Genomic DNA, 22,209 nt, shown 5'->3' on the forward strand with positions numbered 1-22,209 from the left:
TTTGATAAGTTGACAACTTATAACAATTTTTTTGAGATTGTTTAACTTAATTTGTTAAGTTAAAATGACACAAAAATATATGTTGCTTTGACATCAATCTCACTTTTTTTTTAAAGTTTTTTTCTCCATTTATTGTTAATATATAAATGTCTTGTTTTTTATTATTATCAATGTTTGTTGGTAAAATAAAGTGACACTCCTGTCAAGTTTATGCATCATGTCATTCATCTATCTATCTATCTATCTCTGTATCTATCTTGGTACCTATCTATCCTGTCCATCTATCTATTAATCTATCTATCTCTCTGTCTGTCTGTCAGTCAGTCCATCCGTCCGCCCCTCTATCCATCCATCCATCCGAACCCACCCTACCTACCTATCTATCCTGTCTATCTATCTATCTATCTATCTATCTATCTATCTATCTATCTATCTATCTATCTATCTATCTATCTATCTATCTCTCTCTCTCTCTCTCTCTCTCTCTCTCTCTCTCTCTCTCTCTCTCTCTCTATCTATATATCTACCTACCTACCTCCTTACCTACCTATCTATCTATCTATCTATCTATCTATCTATCTATCTATCTATCTATCTATCTATCTATCTATCTATCTATATTAATCTATCTGTCTGTCTGTCCATCTGTCTGTCCATCTGTCTATCTATCTGTCCATCTATCCGTCCGTCCATCTATCCATCCAAACCCACCCTACCTACCTACCTATCTATCCTGTCTATCTATCCTGTCTATCTATCTATCCTGTCTATCTATCTATCTATCTATCTATCTATCTATCTATCTATCTGTATTAATCTATCTGTCCGTCTGTCTGTCCATCCGTCCATCCATCCATCCAAACCCACTTTACCTACCTATCTATCCTGTCTATCTATCTATCTGTATTAATCTATCTGTCTGTCTGTCTGTCTGTCTGTCCATCTATCTATCTATCTGTCCGTCTGTCTGTCCATCCATCCATCCAAACCCACCCTATCTATCTATCTATCTATCTATCTATCTATCTATCTATCTATCTATCTATCTATCTATCTACCTACCTGTCTGTCTGTCTGTCTGTCTGTCTGTCTGTCTGTCTGTCCATCTGTCTACCTATCTGTCCGTCCGTCCGTCCATCCATCCATCCAAACCCACCCTATCTATCTATCTATCTATCTATCTATCTATCTATCTATCTATCTATCTATCTATCTATCTATCTATCTATCTATCTATCTACCTACCTACCTACCTACCTGTCTGTCTGTCTGTCTGTCTGTCTGTCCATCTGTCTACCTATCTGTCCGTCCGTCCATCCATCCATCCAAACCCACCCTACCTACCTATCTATCCTGTCTATCTATCTATCTATCCTGTTTATCTATCTATCTGTATTATTCTATCTGTCTGTCTGTCCATCTATCTGTCCGTCCGTCCATCAAAACCCACCCTACCTACCTGTCTATCCATCTATCTGTATTAATCTATCTGTCCGTCTATCTATCTATCTATCTATCTATCTATCTATCTATCTATCTATCTATCTATCTATCTATCTATCTATCTATCTATCTATCTATCTATCTATCTATCTATCTATCTGTCCATCCGTCCGTCCGTCCATCTGTCCAAACCCACCCTACCTGTCTATCTATCCTGTCTATCTATCTATCTATCTATCTATCTATCTATCTATCTATCTATCTATCTATCTATCTATCTATCTATCTATCTATCTATCTGTCTGTGTTACAGTTTTTCTCAATTGCTTTGGCACATTTTTCGCAACAGTCTTATTATTCTCTAAACTGTGAGTGCAAATGTCACAACTGTTTGCTGGAACTTCAGAACTTAATTGCATGTCTGCAAAATGAAGTTACACACCCAAAACATTTTATTCATGCTTCAAAACCTAGTTGTCTTGTCAGTAATTTGGCCAAGGGCACCAAAATATAAAGTGTTTTTGTCATCGTGTGAGCAACACTGGTCAAAATGTTTAGTTGTTTTTTCACCATGAAAGTCCACCATAGAAAATAAGGTTTCATAAAAAAATCGTAATAATTGAGAAGAGTCAACAGTACATAGAAAAAAGTAAATGAACATTTCTATTTATTCACTTCATTTATTTTTGTATGTGTATTACATTTAAACTGAAATCTTGCTTGTCCAATTGCTGTACATTTCATATTTCCTATGTTACAAAAAAATATAATAGAAAATAACTACAAAATAACCTCAATGATAAACTACTGTAATTATTCTTGTTGGACATCCTGTCGCTCTTGTTGGACATCCTGTCGCTCTTGTTGGTCAGGCCAAAGATTTTCATCCACATCACATCTTATGTTTTCCATTGCCATGCACCAGGGAAAAAATCTCCAATGAAGCAGACATTACAAACAATATCAATGTCAGATATTTATGGAATGTACATGCATGTTTAGTAGTTTTTGATAAGTGAATGGATCGTTTTGAATGTGATGGCGTACACGATGACAAATGATTGAGAAGTTGCGAAGAGTTTGACAGTTTAAGTGAGAATTGACTCATCAGTTTTGATCAACAAGCCATATGCAATTAGTTGTTGGGCAAACTGCAGACGATTGTACTTATTGTTTGCACACATGTGCCAAAGCATTTGCAATTTGCTCAAATCAATAAGAAATTCCAATCTGATGTGAACAATAAGCTAATTGTTTAGAGATCTGATCTTATTGTTTTGGAAAATAAAATTTTCATTTGAGAATTGAGCCAAAGCAATTGAGAAAAACTGTAATATATCTGTCTGTCTGTCCATCTATCCATCCAAACCCACCCTATCTATCTATCTATCTATCTATCTATCTATCTATCTATCTATCTATCTATCTATCTATCTATCTATCTATCTATCTATCTATCTATCTATCTATCTATCTATCTATCTATCTATCTATTTATCTATCTATCTATCTATCCTGTCTATCCTGTCTATCCTGTCTATCCTGTCTATCCTGTCTATCTATCTATCTATCTATCTATAATATATCTATATCTGTAATATATCTGTCTGTCTGTCCATCTATCCATCCAAACCCACCCTATCTATCTATCTATCTATCTATCTATCTATCTATCTATCTATCTATCTATCTATCTATCTATCTATCTATCTATCTATCTATCTATCTATCTATCTATCTATCTATCTATTTATCTATCTATCTATCTATCCTGTCTATCCTGTCTATCCTGTCTATCCTGTCTATCCTGTCTATCTATCTATCTATCTATCTATCTATCTATCTATCTATCTATCTATCTATCTATCTATCTATCTATCTATCTATCTATCTATCTATCTATATTAATCTATATGTCTGTCTGTCTGTCCATCTATCTATCTGTCTGTCTGTCTGTCCGTCTGTCTGTCTGTCTGTCTGTCTGTCTGTCTGTCTGTCCGTCCGTCCGTCCGTCCGTCCGTCCGTCCGTCCGTCCATCCATCCATCCATCTATCTATCTATCTATCTATCTATGAGCTATCTGCCTATCCTGTCTGTCTATCATGTATGTCTGTCAATCCATCCATCCATTCATCATCCATCTATCTTTTTCTGTATTTCTTTCCTTTTAACTTTAAATTTTAATTTTAAAAGTTTAATGTTAAGGTTATTTTATAATGATATGATATAATTATGTTTCCTTGTTATAAATTATAAATAAATAAAGTAAACTGAAGAGAAAACATAAGTTACATGAACGGCAGGTCGGGTTTAAAGCTGCGCAGGTGGCGTCACTGGCACTCCATATAAAAGTCTGCGCATGCGCGTCAACAGGAGGGAACAGAACAAACAGTCAGGAATACCGGAGAGGACGGACGAGAAGCTACGCAGCCATACGCTCCTCAGATAAACCGGAGACAACAGTAGAGTTATCAAACAAAGTTTACCCGAGTGTTAAAGCATCATGCCGGTGACAGAGAAAGACCTGGCGGACGACGCGCCATGGAAGAAGATCCAGCAGAACACCTTCACGCGCTGGTGTAACGAGCACCTGAAGAGCGTCAACAAACGCATCGCAGACCTGCAGCTGGACCTGAGCGATGGACTCCGACTCATCTCACTGCTCGAGGTCCTCAGTCAGAAGAAAATGTACAGAAAATATCACGCCAGACCAACATTCAGACAGATGAAGCTGGAGAACGTGTCCGTGGCGCTCGAGTTCCTGGACCGCGAGAACATCAAGCTCGTGTCCATCGGTGAGTTACCTGCTGCTGTCCATGAAACTTTTCACTTAAATGGTGCTCATATACTCTGTACTGGTTTGTGGTAAATTCAAACCTATAGAAACCATCACAGAAGTTTTACTGGTTTTAATGGGAATTGTGTTTTTATGAAATTATGTTTTTTTTACTGCTTTGTTTGTGCAAAATGCCCTACTAAAAACAAGAATAGCACCCATCACATTGCTGATTAAATGGTTATAATAGAATTGTATTGGTTTTAATTGAAACGACTGGTCTCTGTGGGTCTCTACTGGTAATGTGTTGTGTTAGTAAGTGGGATATCTGGCACCAGTAGAAAACCATTAAATCCTACTGCAATATGAAATGCATTAAATAAGTAATTTTGTACTGGTTTTATTGGTAAACAGTTTATAGTGGTATTTGTAATGTTGGGAATCATTCACATGTATTTTATCAGGAAGGTGAAGTGGTACCAAAGTGGAGCAGTGGTATTGGTTGGTTATACTATTAGGGCTGGGTGGTAAAATTTGGTTTTCCCAGTGGGATAGGTATAAACTGTCTCTATCGCTGTGGTCTGTCCCTCCTGTCTTGAATGTGCACTTAAGGGATAGTTCACCCCAAAATGAAAACTTTCATGTTGTTTCAAACCTATATAAATGTCTAAGTTCTGATTAACACAAAGGAAGATATTTTGAGGAATGTTTGTAACCAAACCGATCATGGGCCCCATTCACTTCCATAGTATTCTTTATTGCTACTATGGAAGTGAATGGGGCTCATGATTGTGTGTTTATCAGAACAAAGACATTTTATACAGGTTTGTTACAACATGACAGTGAGAAAATTACTTTTTATTTTATTTTTGGGTGAACTATCCCTTTAGGCCGGACTAACTTTCAAACCAGCTCGCATGTTGAACACCAAGGTCGTGTTGTAATTTAATTGCCGTCCATATCCAGATCTCAAAAGGGATCAATGCAAAAGTCATTCTGCGCTTCCTTTTAGACCACTGAAAGCACGTTTACGCTCTTCGAGTTTATTCTGCACCCGATATGAGTTTTTCTTTGCATGCATTTTAAACATTGACACCTTCATAACTGAAATGATCTAAAGTTTATGGGAACAAAGTTTATCATCGCTCCACTACAGCGAGAGCTGATAAAAATAAAGAGAAGAAAATCACAAAAACATTTAAAATGACTATTAACAGCAACAAGTGCTAAATACAAATGTAAAATGTATTAAATTACACATACATAACAGTATTTCATATACATATAATGAAGTATCCAGGTCATAATGATTGTGTAGCCTATTTGTCCAGCTCATTTCCGGGTTTTTTATGTTAAAATTCACGCATCCATAGCCAAATTATCTTCATCTGAATGCATAAGTTGTATTGTTGAGTATGCATGCAAATCTATTTTTACAGACATCCTCATGAGAAACAATTATTGTGTGAATAGGCCTTAAGATATGTTTTGGTCAATATCGCCCAGCCCTAAATACCATCATGCTTTGCTTTGTTTCTGAATATTAAACATTTATTTATTTATATATCAAGACATTGCTTTGAGAGACTAAAGAACGGGCACGTATTGAGTACCCAAAAATGTTGTGTACATGTTTAAAGAAAAGCGTGGTAGTAACATTATACTTGTTGGAACTAGTTTGTTAGTGAAAGCGAATGACACGCCTATTGAGATTATGCATTGTGAAAGGTTTTGCCTTCTGATAGCTGCTGTTACAAACTTGTGCTAGTTTATGCCAAAAAAAAAATAAAAAAAAATAAAATGTAAATACATAATTGTACTTAAAATATTTAGTTTTTTTAAAATGCACCCTTCTCTTGCTCAACGTCGTGAACATTTTTTTTGCAGAGTTGCAACATCATCTTGAAGTATTTCATGCATGTCAATGAGCCGGTGAGATGTCTTCTCCTCATGAGAGAGGGTGTCTATATCATTGTCTATTGATTTTTTTGTAGACCTGTCTCTTTTCCTTATTTGGCCTGGTATGAGATGTTTGACCGTGCATTCTTTTGTGTGCTAAGATGTTGAATCCAAGGAATTTTCAGAATTCCGGCAGCTTAATTATTAAGTTTCTTTCACAATGGTATATTCGGTGCCAAACAACTTTCAGGGGCTTACGACATTGTTGGAGTCGATCCAAACACATCAACTCACAGGTTTCTTACAATGTCTTTGTTGTTTGCATGCTATGTATTGCGCCGGCGCTGGATTCTTTATCTGCGTTTGTGCACAGGTGCTTAACTTTACCTGTACGGTGATGCAATACTGTCGTTTCACAGGAAGTGTACAAATCCACCTCTTTATTAGGTAGTTAATCGCTTGGGGCATCAAAACACGGGTAAACATTGCCATGGTAACGGCTGCATAATATGTAACCTGGTTTTCTTTAGTGTTCTCGCCTGGTGAAGTGTTTTCACATGCTAATAAATTGTTGGAGACATTAATGAAAAATGTTTTGCTAATTAAATTTTGGATCCGGCCGACACCTAAAAACACAACAGTGTGTTTTGTGTGGTCCAACTCAAGGTTATTGATCTTTATTTGCATTTCTCTTGAGAGCTTGATCTCTGCTTAGAGAGCTGTTATGTGTTAACCAAATTAACCAGTATAATTATCATTGTCAGAGATATGAATTTTGGTGAATATCACACAGCCCTACCACATATTCATTCAGACTCTTTTTGTGCATCTAATGCTTGTGAAAATGAAAAAGGTAAGATTGGATAAGGGTTCCCACGGGTCCTTGAAAGTTTGTGAATCTGGGAAAAAAATTCCCTGGGAAGATCCATATTATCCATATTATTCCCTGTGTAGTGTAGGATAATATCATACAAATTCTAGACTTTTTAAAGCACACGTGCCAAACTGTTCGCTTTAAATGCTTATATCTTCAGTATGCGAAAGTTGATTCATACCAAAATGCTTTTTTGAACAGTTGTGTTTGAGACATGAAAACGTCTCGGGTTACGTATGTAACTGTTGTTCCCTGAGAAGGGAACGAGACGCTGCGTCTCCCTTGCCATAATTCATGCGTCCCTGAAACGCAGACATTGGCAATATTTCAGATAGCGATATACTTCCTGGCTCCCGCGTCACCCTGTCTTTGTCATTAAGCCTCACCATTGGTTGAATTTGATATTCACATTCAGACGCACTTACCCCTGGAGGCGTCTCCAAAGTGTCGCCGCAGTGATGCAGCGCGAGTTCCCTTGAAAGGGAACTGTAACAATGTATCTTAAAAGGTAACACGATGTAACCTTGCTCTCACTTGAAATGTGTCCACACATTTAGTCCTTGAATTGAATTGTATTGGACCTGGAAAGTCCTTGAAAGGTCCTTGAATTTGAAGTTAACTAAGGTGTGGGAACCCTGTTGGATAGATAGCAGCTATACAACACTTAAACATTTTTTTTGTGGTGCCCAACCTGAAAGCACAGTCAACCTGGGTACCTGGTTAAATGTTGAACCGAACACACAGATGGGTTAAAATTTACCCAATTTTGGGTTATTGTTACCCAAACATCCCATCAGTTGTGTTAAAACAACCCAGCATTGGGTAATTTTTAACCCATCAATGTGTTCTGTCCAAAATTTACACAACGCTGGGTTAAAAATAATCCAGCATTATTTATCATGAAGGAAGCTCTGAATGTTCCAGTGTTTAACACCAAGTCCATTTAATTTTCATCTCTGTGACACATTAAATTAAAATTGAGCTAAATATCGATTCTGCTTCACCAGTTGGGATTATAACAGAGGAAATGTACACAGAAAACATTTAGTTTTGGATTTACAGAGACGCTTCCTGAATGACATTATCGTCCTGTCCAGAAAGAGCCAATTGGGAGCTTTCATTAGCTCTATATAGATGTTTTTGGAAAAGGGGAAAATGATCAGTAGGGTCACTGGCCAGACTTTCCACTCACCCATCAGTTTTATAGGCAGACATGTTCGGAGATTGGTGAGAATTCACAGTTAAACAAACATGCGGCGGTCACACCGTCTGGTGTTTTGACTGTAAATCTCACAGGATTATGTTTGCTCACGTTTTTCTGTCTCTAGTGTGTGAAAGACAAGAATTGATGATTGAAAATATTCATTGATGAACTTTATGGCTCGATCAAGTAAAGATGTTTTTCTCTTGAACACGGGGGCACCATGTTGGAGACCACTGCTATAGGCCAATACAGAATCTGTGTTTTCAGAATCTGCAGATATCTGGTTTTGCAGCATCTGTGAAAAGGTAGCTTGTTAGATGCACAACTAAAGTCCTATCTACTTGCATGAGGAAAGACGGATATCTCTAAAATCACTTGCTAAAATCAACTATTGACCAACAAATAAACCTGAAATCAACTGTACCATAATTTTTTCTGTCTTTATTGATTGATAATTGGTTCTTTTATTTAGAAGGCAGAAATTGTTGCCAGAGTTGCCATATTGAGCATTGCAGGTTGCATAATGATTAATCGCGATTAATTTATTACAGAATAAAAGTTTTTGTTTACATGATATATGTGTTTGAACTGTATATAATAAATTTGTATAAATAAATGCAGACACATGCATGTAATATATAAATATATAAATATATTTTTTTCTTAAAATTATACATGCATGTGTGCATATTTATATATACATAATTATTAAACACCGTTCACGCACATTTATGATGTAAACAAAAACTTTTATTCTGCTATAGATTAATCGTGATTAATCGTTAAGCATCCCTAGTACACACACATATTATATATGAACAAAAACTTTTATTCTGCTATAGATTAATTGCGATTAATCGTTAAGCATCCCTAGTACACACACATATATGAACAAAAACCTTTATTCTGCAATAGATTAATCGTGATTAATTGTTATGCAACCCTAATTTTCACCATATTTATAGTAGTAAAAGTGCTCGGTATTATTATATCCAATATCTTAAACGCGTTTCATCATGCTTAAATTTATTTAGCTAAATTTCTTATAAATAAAGCATGAAAAATATCCTTCTGGAGCTGTTTACAAGCCCTTGCTTTTCTTGTCAACGTTTTGTTTTGTGTTTGTAGTAATTGCGCGTCTGTTTGGTTGCCACGTTATTTAAATCTTCACCTTTTTTTAATTTCACCCATCCCCACAAGTGTGGTTTGACATCTCTGTGTCTCTGAATATCAATTTTGTTTCAAACCATGCCTGTGTGATCATGTGGTCCCCGGCCACCCCAAAATAGACACAGTGGTTCTATTGATGTTCTGAGGTCGGTTCCTGCTGAGTCAAACCATTACCTCTGGTTCCACTCTGACGTCTCTTCTGATTTTTCCACTGATGCAGGGAATGAGACGCCCCTAAGTGCCTGCCGTAAATGAAAGTCTGTTTGCATTGTATGCTGTTAGTCTTCCATTGAAGATGCGGTTGGCAAAGTGATGTTTCTGAATGACCATCATGACATCACTCAGTAATGTGCACTGCAGGATCGAATCTTCTCAGTTGTGTTTTGGGAGATGGTACATTCACACAGGGCGAAAACGTTAATGGTTCTCATTTACTTTTAAAAGGTGACCTCATGCGTTGCCGAACTGAATTGTGGATGCGTCAACCTCGCGGCAGAAGTTGAAAATTTCTTAACTTTTCAAGCGCAGATCACCTAATGCAAATAACCTAGTCCGAGCCAGCCAATTACGTATATGCAAAACCAGAGCATGTGTTGCGGCCGTTGTGATTGGCTGTTGGCCACGCTTCAGACAGGCCTTCTGTCAAGGGGTAACGCTTTCACCCCGGTTAAAGCCTGGATTATAGTTTGCTTTTTTATGCGAGTGCGAGCATACACGCACAGTCGAACGCACAGCCTTGCGGCAAACGTCTGTGTGCTCGTACGTGTATTGCAACAAATTGCAATACTTTTGGGCTATGTCCTGTAAACCCCTGTATGCGCAAGAGCAACTTGCGCAGTTTATCTTTCAGATCTTAATTTTCTTTTGAGTATTTATTAAGTGAAGTTGTAAATGTAGTGTTGATGAATCTTCAGAGATGCTTATATTCGCATCTAGAAAGTTACGCTCCGCTCAACGGTAGCCGTCTAGAATTCAAGGAGAAGGTCCTGCAAGCATTCAGCTCTTCGCTGGAATTAAAATGATCTTCTTCCTGCCAAACCTCAGCAACAGCTTGTTCGGGAGGCACGACTTTGGAAGATGTTGAAAGCGTTTCTCATATGAATCTTCAGTGGTGCTCATGCCTGTGGAATTCAATAGTGTTTAATGTCCTTTAATCACAACAGAAACCTCAGGCCACTGGAGACCCCAGAGAGATCATCTCATCTCCACCAGACGTTCAGACTTTAGTCTCTCTATGGGGGGAGCTTTACTCATGTTATGGCTCTCTGTTAAGGACTTCATATGTTTGTATGTGTGATTGTCAGGTTTGCACTTTTCTTCTGCAAAATGTATTTATGAAATGTAAGTGGAATTGCAATATCAAAATACCTTATTGTTTATCATATCAAAATCCTCCTCATTGCTTGTCATTAGTTGGACTAAACTGTGTTTGTGTAATTCACCACTTATTCACCACTTTCACTTACCTTATTCCACTCTGCGACCCACATGTGGGTCCCAACGACAGTTTGAAACCTCTGTATTATTGCACGGTGGTGGTAAGTTTTGCACATTCAAGCATCACTCATCGAGGTGATATTAAAATCTGCTTGTGTAATGTTTGCATTCGTTGCCAGTAAGATTGGGTTGGGGATTTTTGGAGTCCGTTTGCGAAGGACTCAATCACACATGTGCTGACATCCAAGACATTTGCTCAAGATTTCAAACTTCCCCTCGAAATTCAGAGCAAGTTAGGATCTGAATTGTTCACCGCATGTCTCCCAGAAAGGAAATGCTATTAAATTTCAGTCTGAATTTTTACCAGAGTATTTGTTGGGGATATAAATGGATCATTTATAATGAATATGATTCAGATTATGGATTAAATTTGATAATTTCAGATTATGAATTATTATTTTTTTCATTCATTTAAGGATCATTTTAATGTTTTAGTTTGGCATAGGGATGTGCGATAATTCGCATGTAATTGTCATAGCGCATCTCGTCAGTGAAGCCGGTTCTGTGATTAGAAGTAAATCGCCATCAGCTGCTTTCAGATGGAGCGACATTTACTACACAAAGCCGTAGTTCACTGACAATCGGGGCAATTTCACATTATTTATAGCGGACATATCGCCTGCGATATGTATGCGATATGGCCCAGCTTGTCAAAAGAACTACGGCCTTGTGTAGTAAATGCCGCTCCATCTGAATAGCAGATGATGGTGATTTACTACTAATCAGGGAACCAGCTTTACTGACGTGATGTGCATGACATATCTAGTACATCATACGTTGTTTATTGTGATTTAAAAGGTCATTAGATAAAAGTGTAGCCGTGTCGTGTTCTTCGCCAGAGTTTCTTTGGCCAATGAATTGTATCTTGTAAAAGAAAAACTTGGCTGTTCAGAGTTGTGTTGTAATCTCAGAGCTCTTGTTTTTTAATGACTGAGATGGCCCGCCCATGGATGTTTTATGGGTTGGGTTCTCTGCATCATACGGGACCTGTGCATTATTTATTTTCCTCAGGTTATTTGTTCAAAAGTTTAGCTTAATTTGATAATGCTTTCATATACCAAACAAGTCAGGATGTAGGACTTTGCTACAGTAGGTTTGCATGAATCTGCAGATGTTGGATTCAAAGATAAATTATGTCATCTCTGTGGCACCAAACTTGTTTTAAAAGATGTTCAATGCCTGGAGAGAGATGCTTATTAACTAAATAACAGGTGCTCAGCCGACACTCGCAGCCTTGGCAATGCAGTACTGTATATGATCTGGTGAATGACGTCTTTGGTGTAGATGTCAGATAAACAAACAAAGCAATGATTTAAAACCTCACACTTCAGCGTTAATCACCTGTCCGGTCATCTTGCTGCTGGTTTGAATATAACCTAGATGTTGCATTGAGGCTCTCAGCCTTACTAAACTGTGGTTAAGTAGAAAACCGTTGCCTCGTCTTGTTTTGCAATGCATCATTTATAATGAATATGACGGTGATTGATGGGTGAAAAACTGTGCATGTTTTGGCATTCACTGACCGAGTCGTGTATCAAAAGATTGTGCAAGACGTCATGAAGCCTGTGAATCCTGCCGGAGTCTGTGTGACTGCAAACATGGATCAATGCAGCTCAAGGGCTAAATTACTTTGAAAGGGTTTAAATTACAGTAAGAATTGCGTTGTATCTTTTACCTGCACAACATGTGTTTTCAGCGCGTAATTGAAAGTTCTTGAGGGATCTTCTGACAGATTGAAAGTGTTGTGGAGCACATGGTCGAGGTGTGGCATTTACTGTAGCTTGAGATGCAATTTTAGAAAGAACCGAAGCTTATTTTGAGGATGGCTGAAATGATTTTCAGCATGTACTCATTGCTAGTGAAGTTTGCTTGTATCTTAGCAGTGAATCTGAGCTTTTCATGAGTCAGTGACCTTACAGCTGTCATCAGCGACCATTGAGTTACACAAAGCTGAACGCTTAAAACTTGTTGTACTGGATCAGTGGAGATCTCCTGATGGCCTCTGTTACCACTTTAAAGAGCACCTTTTACATTGCAATATATTGTCCTATCACTAGTTTTTAGCAGAGGATGGTTAAATTGAGTATACCTTTTTTTTTACGTAACAATAAGATCATACAATTCTGTGCAAAGGTTATAAAAAGGAACAAAGTGGATGAATTAAGTGGATATATCGGCCGATATTTGAAATTTGTTATTATCGCCATTGGTAAATCTTTTTAATCAGCCAGTAAATTTCTTTATTTCATTATTTGGTATACTACATTGTGTTTGCGTGGTTTATGGTTAAAAACACATTATTTTCAACATACCGTGCATTATTGTTGCTCCATTAATCCCTGTCTTCCTGAAACGCTTTGATTTTGTACAAAGCTCATCGTTCTGAAAAGCCTTGTGTCCTCCGATTGGCCAGGTTATCAGTACGTTGTGATTGGCCTGAATACCTCTGACGTCAGCCAGAAATGTTACGCTCCCCATTAGCAATGCTGACAGGAGTTAAGATTGTCTTAAATTGTTTGTTTGATCCCAGGAAACCTGTATCGATAAAATGTACACCACCTAATGCTTTATAAGGCTGCCTAATATTGATAGAAAATGCAAACAATTTGATATTTACAATACTTGATATAACTTGTTTTTACAAAACTAAAGCATTATAATATTATATATATATATATTCATACTTAATGTCTTACATGTTTTACATACTTTCATAGAAAATGAAAGTAGGGATGCACCGATACCATTTTTTTGGATTACGAGTACTTGCATTTCAGTACTTGCCGATACCGATACAGAGTACTTTATAAAAAACATGATTTAAATTTACAGGTAACAGCTTTAGTCATATAATTTAACAAAAAAACAAGGGACTAGTTTTCCAGTTTGTTGTAAACTCTGCCTCTTTGGACAACACGAGGCATTAACCCCTTACACGCCGCTCAAACATAGACATTTCTCAGACCGTGGTATCGATCCCTGGTATCGGGGGACTTTTAACGAGTACGAGTACTTTAGAAAATGTGGTATCGAGGCCGATACCTGATACCAGTATCGGTATCGGTGCATCCCTAAATGAAAGCATTACTCTCTTTGTCTTACCAGTCTCTCTGCTATCTGCCTCAACCTAAAAGTTTGACTTTACATAACTTTTTAATGTATTAAAATCATTCTGTTGTGAGATCCATATTGCGATTTACACAATTCCACAACTTTTTATATGCCTCGTGGCCCTATTGCAATTGGATAAAAGCTTCTGCTAAATACATAAATGTAAGTTTTGCAAAGCTGGGCAGCACAATGTTTTCAGATGCTGGTAATTATGTTCATGTGTTTGTGGGGTACGTCCCGTTGAAAAGATAGATGTTGTTTTGGCTCTAAATCACTCGGCGGATGTAATGTTTCACTGGTGTAACACAAACCAATAGTTTGGGCTTTTTGTGAATTAATTTCTGCGAAACCATGCCACAAGAAGCCACTGATCCAGAAAGCAGCATTCCTGCTTGAAAATGGATTGCGTCACAGTTTCTGTTGTGTGCCCTAGATACTTCAGCTCTACCCTCCATCCAAATACAACAGCTGACCATGGAAAAACAGTAAGGTTGCCTCATGTACAGTACAGCAGTGTTGGGTCAGTGTTTACAGTCAGGTTTAAGAATGAGTCCAGAAACTTTGAAGGGCTTGGACAAATGTTTCAGGGTTGCTATAGTGCTCCTGTAATAGAAAAATATTCATAGACACGCAATGGTAAATTCCTCCAGTTTCACAGCCAGAGTAGGTAAGATTGATGACTTTAAAAGCCCACATCTATTGTAGATCTGGGATATATATACATATCGAATTTTGGTAATATTTCGTAATTTTATCGATGCGGGGTGAGCCAATACTGTCTATATCCAGTCCCTCCAGAAAAACGCGATTATGCGATCACATGATTCAATGCATAATCAGCCAAAGTCTGCATATTTATGCTGGGGCTGCTTTTATTAAATACGCCACACTGCACGCAAAATATGCGGGGCTTGCATGATTTCATAATCCCCACATTTTCGTAGCAAAAAGTCATATATATCTTAGCAGAAAGTTGAAAAATGTTGCATTTACTTCACACAAGAGCCGGCATGTCCCCTGTTGTCATGGGAATTAAGTGACTTAATTACACGACGCGAACATCGATGAAACTATTTTGGCAATTTCCGGCCATTTCCGGCAATTTTCCGCATAAATTGCATAAATATCCAGCATATTCCAGGGTTTCCCGCAGCACATTTCAGTTCAGGCGGCCCGCCTAAGCTTGGAAACCCTACCGCCTTAACTAGGTAAAAAAAAGCAGGGCCGCGCACCACGTGGCCGAAATGAGAAAGACGTGGTCCGGACCGTCACTGTCTGGAGGATAACTAGCCAGTTGATAAAACATCTCGGAGAATAGCACGGATGCGCTTCACAACGCGAGCATGCATGCGCGCCACACGGCCAAAATGAGATAAAGACGTGGTCCGTCATCTGGAGGATAGCCAGTTGATAAAACGCGTGTCCGTGAGAACCGTAAGTGGACTTATGTTTTGGGTTTATTTAAGCCTGTTATTGTATTCATCTATAGTTCTTGCAAATTTAAAGTTAGTTAGCAGGTGATTTTGTTGTTTGAGCAACCTGCTAGCTAGGTTTCACGTGCCTGTTGATTAGATATAATTGTTGAGCGTTCTTGCTTACTTTATTTATGTGCATTATTTACAGTATTTATACTCCTTTAAGATAATGTAATTAATAGTGGGAAATACTCAGTTTTTAAAATTTTTGCACCATCTATCATCGTTCCCCTGACGTTCTACAACATCTGCTTTAGTTTGTGTTTATTAACCCTTTAGATTCACTTCATCACGCAGCTATTCCCATTAGAGGTATCTGTTAAAAACATTTAATTCATTAATAATCTAGTATGTGTTTATTTTCTGTCATAGTTTCTTCAAAATGTTTATTTGAGTGTTTTAAATAAAAATATTTTTATATACATCATGACGCATACGCCCCGCCCCTTTGATTGTCACGCCCTCTGCCCCGCCCACTTGCCCAACCCTACCACCTTAACTAACAAATTTTCGCATTTTTTAAGAAAACGTGCCGCAAGATCAAGGATTTTTGCCCGAACAATCACAAAAAACTCAGCACAAACAGGAAGGAAAATAAAGATTTTTTTTGAACACCGCAACCCATCCCAAAATTACCTACTGAACTGTGGTCAATATCGGCCAACCCTAGTCAAAGATATTTTACCAAAGATCTGCCACTGCTATTGCTATAAATGGGCAAGATCGCAAAGGTCAATATGGCCGCTTTAGTCCCAGCTTTAAGTAAAAAGAACCAATCGTCAACTGTTAATGACAGCAATGGATTTTGACTAGAAGGCATACAGCTAAAGCCTTAATCTCATGAGATATTGGGTTTGGTGTTAGGATTAGGATGAAAACTAGCGATGACCCGGAAGGAAATGCTTGGCCAAAGCGGATAAAATTAAAAACTATGAAGTTTTTATTACATACTGCAGTTACTCTTTTGTTGTTCGTCATCTCATCTATGGCATGAGATGAAGAGTTAATGTCTCTCGTTCAAAGACCTCATTGTTCGGTTAAATTTATTCACTTGATCGGTTGCCGAACATTCAGTTCATCCCTAATAAAAACAGCGCTGATCTGACGAGATTTTACGAGTTTTTGCAAGTTGCTGCAACCAACATGGGTCCTTAGCCAACATGGCGACTGCCGTAAAAAGATTTTGCCATAGTCCATCGCAGTCTCTTTCTTTTGGTGGGGTGTCAGCATGGTTTCTCCGAGGTTTAGATTTTACCAGATTCATCGTTTACCTCTTCCTAATCGTCCCTTTGCATTCATTCACATTCTCCATTACGTTACGTCTGACAGCCTGGTTGGGCTTCACAGAGACTGAAATCTGTGAGAGGGAAAGAATGTTGTTAGGTCAGCGCAGGAAACCTCTCACCCGTCCGCATGCTCATAAAGGGTTGCCTTGTATTGTTTTATGTGGTTATGTGACCTTAACACTATTAGGCCAACGCAGCCAGAAAAGAAACTTAACAATACATCTGACGTCCAGTCGATTTCTTGACCTTCCGTGCACAGAGACTCGAGTCAGATGTTGCTTATCTGGGTTCTTGCATGAGTGTTGGGTGTTATCTGGATTAAATTAACGCTTCTGTCAGCGTGTTGTTTCCAGGGCTTCCTCGTGAGGTTTTTTAGCAGCTCAACGCACTCATCTGTCCTGCTGTTCTTTAGACCCGTGCAGCGGTTCAGTACACGGCTGCAGTTAATCATTTACTCTCCCGGCGTGTCTCGTGTGTGTTCAGAGCAAAGCCGAAAGTCGTCTTTCTGCTAAATGTATCCGATGATGTCATCGAGACACTTGAAACCATGTTCTGACCTCTTCGAGAGACATTTTTCAAATGCTTTTGAAGTGCTTTATCTTAATTTGAAACATGTATCTGTTCACCTGCATGCTCGGATTCTTCGTTCCAATGTGCGCCGTACTCGAGGGCTTGTGATTATGCAATCGTCGGGTGTAAAAGATTAAGTGGTTATTAAAGTAGATAAATGAGTGACCTTCTGATGAAGAATATCATAGTTTCATTTTAAAGCTAAAATCTCCACCCTCGAGCAGGCGCCAGATTTTCTTTGCTTATCCGGTCGTGTTGCCCGGTGGAAGGTACCGGTGCTTTTGATTTGCAGTTCAGACACGTCCATCAGATAAATGCATTGTCAGGGATTTTTATGAGAACAAATGAAGGCGCCTATAGAAATGCAATCAGGTTTATTTTCTGTTGCTATGTGCATTTCAGTGCTGTTTGTCACCGAGCAATAAGTCAAAAGATTTGCAAAAGGTTATACGGATTTCCTGCCTACTGTGTTATTTACTTTGGCTTGGCCTTGCTGGATGACTTCAGATGTGTAAAGGGCTTCAAAGCCTTTTTGTGTTCACTGAGACAAGTTTAGACATTTTACAGAAGCTTTGCTTCGTTTTACCTTGCTTCCTTAAAATTCAGTTCCTATTTTGACTTTAGCATGTAAATGTTCTTGTCAAAGATTGTCTTTTATTTCTTTTTCTTTGCACAACGTTTCTTTTAAAAATTGCTGTGAAGTCTGAAACCTTAACAGGATCACCGAAGTCTAACTTTTCTGCTCCTCGGGTGAAATGAATCCTTTTGTGGCCCTGAGAAATGTCAGACAGAAAGTTCTGCTGGTTTCTGCTTCTTGTTGTTGTCTTCTCTGCCCTGAACTCGTACAAAAGAGTCTTTCTGAGATTACACACGGCCTCATACAGACTCTCTTGTGTTCGGCTCTGAGCAGGTAACCTGAGACCGAGACCGGTACCTTTCACTTTTGTAGCGTCTCTCTTCTTCTGCTCTTTACATAGAAAGCTGAGCGTCTGCTACTATGAGACAATGAATGCTCAGCAAGGTTTAGAGGTCTAATCCAATAGGTGTTTTATTGGGTCTTTTATGAAGCCGAGCTGAGGAATCATTTGAGGCGAGGTGCAGTATCAGTTACTGTTGAACCTTGAACCATTTTGGTTTTGAAGTGTCCAGAAGCAAAGGTTATATGTATTTTGGAGCGAAGTCTTGCGTATCAAATGAGGGCTGGTGATTTAAGTCATGTATGCATTAAGCAGGGTTCCCACGGGTTCTTGAAATCCTTGAAAGTTTGTGAATCTGGGGGAAAAAATTCAAGGACCTGGGACGTTTAAAAAAATATACATACATAGATGCAGGTCATTGAAAGTGCTTGAATCTATTTTATGCAAGATGTTTTCTGGAAAAAAATCCATATTATTCCCTGTGTAGTGTAGGATAATATCATAAAAATTCTACACTTTTTAAGCACACGTGCTAAACTGTTCGCTTTAAATGCTTAAATCTTCTGTATGCGAATGTTGATTCATACCAAAATGCTTTTTTGCATAGTTGTGTTTGACAAATGAAAACGTCTCGGGTTACGTATGTAACTGTTGTTCCCTGAGAAGGGAACGAGACGCTGCGTCTCCCTTGCCATACTTCCTGCATCCCTGTAACGCCGTCTTTGGCAATATTTCAGATAGCGATATACTTTCTAGCTCCCACGTCACCCTGTCTTTGTCGTTAAGCTTCACCTTTGGTTGAATTTGATATACACATTCAGACGCACTTACCCATGGAGGCGTCCCCAAAGTGTCACCGCAGAGATGCAGCGCGAGTTCGCAAATTCATACGCAAGCGCTGCATTTAAACAGTTGCGTGATTCAAAAGTGAAAGTAAAACGCGCACGTCTGCATGCACATTTATAAGCCCCTCCCACCCGGTGATACCGGGATCACCAGGTTTGTGTCGCGCTGATTAACCGGTGGGAAAATTCTGTCACCGCGGCCACCCTACAGCTCCCCCATGTGGTTGAAAAGCGCAACAGTGCCTGGTATCAGACACTCTTCTGCAGGCAGGAGGAGGGGCGGGGCTGTGTGCTCTACCCTTCAACCCCACTTTCAGAGTGTGCTTATAGCAGCTAGGAGGCTGCTCAGGTTGCAGCAACAGTACAATTTGTCCAGGTAAAAGTTGTTCTATCACTGAAATAATTTTAGAGACATTATTTAAAGGTAAAAAAAGACATAGTGTTGCTTTAAAGTTAACCAAGGTGTGGGAACTCTGATTGTTTCCAAAATGAGGCTGTGATGGATTGACGTCCAGAGATGTGCTCTTTAAACCAATGGTTTTGTACCAGGATGTTGGTCATTTAATTCACTGAAAATACATAGTTTTACAAATTTCCGCCAGACAAAGGACTTTAGAAATGATGGGTTAAGGTGATAACATGCAGCATGAAATTGGGCACAAATCTATCAGTGCTGATCAGATTTTGCTTTAGTCATAAATGAGTTTTCCCTTACATGACCTTACACGTTATTAAGCACAATCGGAGAAGACTGAATATGAAGGTAACTTTACCTATGTGATCCTCTGGGTGTTCCCCACCCAAATCCCAGCCAGATGGAGGTTTAGATGATCTTTGGTCTAGACAGGACCGAACACGACTCTGAGGTTTCATCTTAAAAGCTGAGGAAAGGTTATATTCAGTGATTTAATAAGGAGGAGTCTCTTTGGTTTTAATTGAATCCCTCTAATTATACTCCACCCTCATCAAAACAGCACTTATTGTAGCGTGCACGCCATAGCGCTTCATACCTTTAATGTAATCTTTAAATTATACACAACAGCATCCAGCAGATTTAGTTTGAGGAAGTCTGCTGGTCATTGCGTGATTTGAAAGTGAACGGTGCGTTTGTTTTGGCGCTTGGATCACCGCAGCCGTTACATTCGGAGGAAACGACGGCGTTGTGGATTTTGGTTTTGGTGTTTTAATTAGATCGGTGGTGGAAGTAGCGGACGGGACACACGGGAGTCGATTGCTTTAACAGCCGGTTCTGGATGTCTTAAGCTGAATCAACCAATTACAGGAGACTTAATGCGTCCCAGCTGTGGATACCTGCAAGTTGACACGGTCACGGTCCAGTAGTTGTATTTACCCTAACTGGGTTATTTCAAAGCATAGGCATGTGGATAAACCCAACACATGGGAGAACTGTGTGTAAAACGGTAAATTATGCTTTGTAAAAAAGTGAGTTTGTAAAGATGTGCAACTTAAAATATTGCACATCACGCGAACACTCTGTTTTCTGGTTATCCTCTGATAACTTCAAATGCTCGTTTCTCCTTTACGACCCCCACGCACCCACAGTGAATGAGTGAGATTAAAACCAATCCATCGTATAAAGCATATGGTGGCCTCCCAGCAGTTAAGTGAGAACATCATGTGTAATTCCTGCAGGAGGATGAGCTCATCGCTCTGGAATAACTGTGTCCTGTTACTGGGACTGTAAGAATGAGGGATCAAACCCCAGACGGCCCGTCTGCACCCCAGTGTACGTGACGAGGAAATGTACATGTATCATGAATATGCAGACGTTTGAGGTGAAGGACTGTGAACATGTGTGACTGGCAGCCAGATGAAGTGGACTTGCGTGTCTGTTTGCTCGTATTTAAGCTCAACGTCACTGCACCGAGTCAAGATTTCGGTTCTGATGTTCTGTGCTGTGTAATCTGAGATGAATATGAATGAAAAATCTTCCTGCCAGTTTCTGAGTAAACAGTGAATGTTTCTATGTAAATATCAATGTTTATATGTTAATCATGTCAATATTGTGATATGAAGTTTTAAGGAAGGTTCTGTGGGCTGTTCTGCGTCTACTGTATAGTTAGGATGTATATTGCAATATTTGGTTGAGATAAAGTACAACTATTTTAAATGCAAAAAATCTAAATATTAAGAAAATCGCCTTTTAAAGTCTTAAAGTGCAAATAATGTTATGAAGAGATCCTGATCATTAAGTAAAGGAATACTTCACTTTCTTAAAAAAGAAATCCTGATAATTTACTACTCACCCCCCCATGTCATCCAAAATGTGGATGTTTTCTTTGTTGAGAAGATATTAAGTTTTTTGAGGAAAACATTTCAGGGTTTTTCTCAATTTTATAAACTTTATTTGGACCGCAACAGTTTACATTTTCAATTCAGATTAAAATTGCCATTTCAATGCAGCTTTAAAGGACATCTAGGGAAATGATTGTCATTTTCGACAAGGAAAATGCACTTTTAAAGAGCACCTATTTTCCGATTTACATTTTTGCATTTCCTTTTGTATGTTAGTGTGTATTACATGTTAACAATTTGCAAAAGGTACAAAGTAGAGCTGCACGATTCTGGTTAAAATGAGAATCACGATTCTTTTTAACCTTTTTATTTTAAAGACTTACAACCCCTGAAGATTAGGTTAACCATTAGTTTTTACATGTGAAAGAATTCTGCTTCTGAAAGTTTCAGATAAGTTTAGATATTATTTAAATTCAGTGATTATATATTCATGTTATTTAAAGAAACTTAATATACATTTTAAGTAGCCTAAATAAAAAAACGAATAAGTTTTGGTGCAGATTGCTGTCACATGGATTGTTATTAACTTTATGGTAATGAGCAATGATGGTGTCTGGCGGCAACCAATCGGAAGGCAGAAACGTTCAGCGGCAACCAATCGGAAGGCACCTCTGCTTGAGAGGATTCCAGAGAATCCATTCGAGCGTCAGAACGCAGGGCAGCCAGAGCTTTTTTGACGCTCTCGTCAGCACGCTTACGGCACATTCACACGGGGCGTCAGCGTTAACGCTTCCCATTCACTTTTAATGGGTGATGTCATGCGTTGCCGAACTGAAGTGTGGATCCATCGGCGCCGCGTCAGTGCCGTTGCTCGCAGCAGAAGTTG

General features: G+C 38.7%; 1 protein-coding gene across 1 annotated transcript in view; it reads left to right on the plus strand.

Moving 5' to 3' along the window:
* Positions 1-3,810: 3,810 nt before the first annotated feature.
* flnba (filamin B a) overlaps positions 3,811-22,209 on the plus strand; it is a 98,527-nt gene continuing 80,128 nt past the window's right edge. Inside the window, exon 1 of the mRNA XM_065240803.2 lies at positions 3,811-4,238. Within this exon, the coding sequence (XP_065096875.1) occupies positions 3,947-4,238 (292 nt within the window). The 5' untranslated portion in view covers positions 3,811-3,946. The remainder of the gene's footprint in view (positions 4,239-22,209) is intronic.

This window comes from Paramisgurnus dabryanus, chromosome 14 (assembly GCF_030506205.2).
Source record: "Paramisgurnus dabryanus chromosome 14, PD_genome_1.1, whole genome shotgun sequence".
NCBI lineage: Eukaryota > Metazoa > Chordata > Actinopteri > Cypriniformes > Cobitidae > Paramisgurnus > Paramisgurnus dabryanus.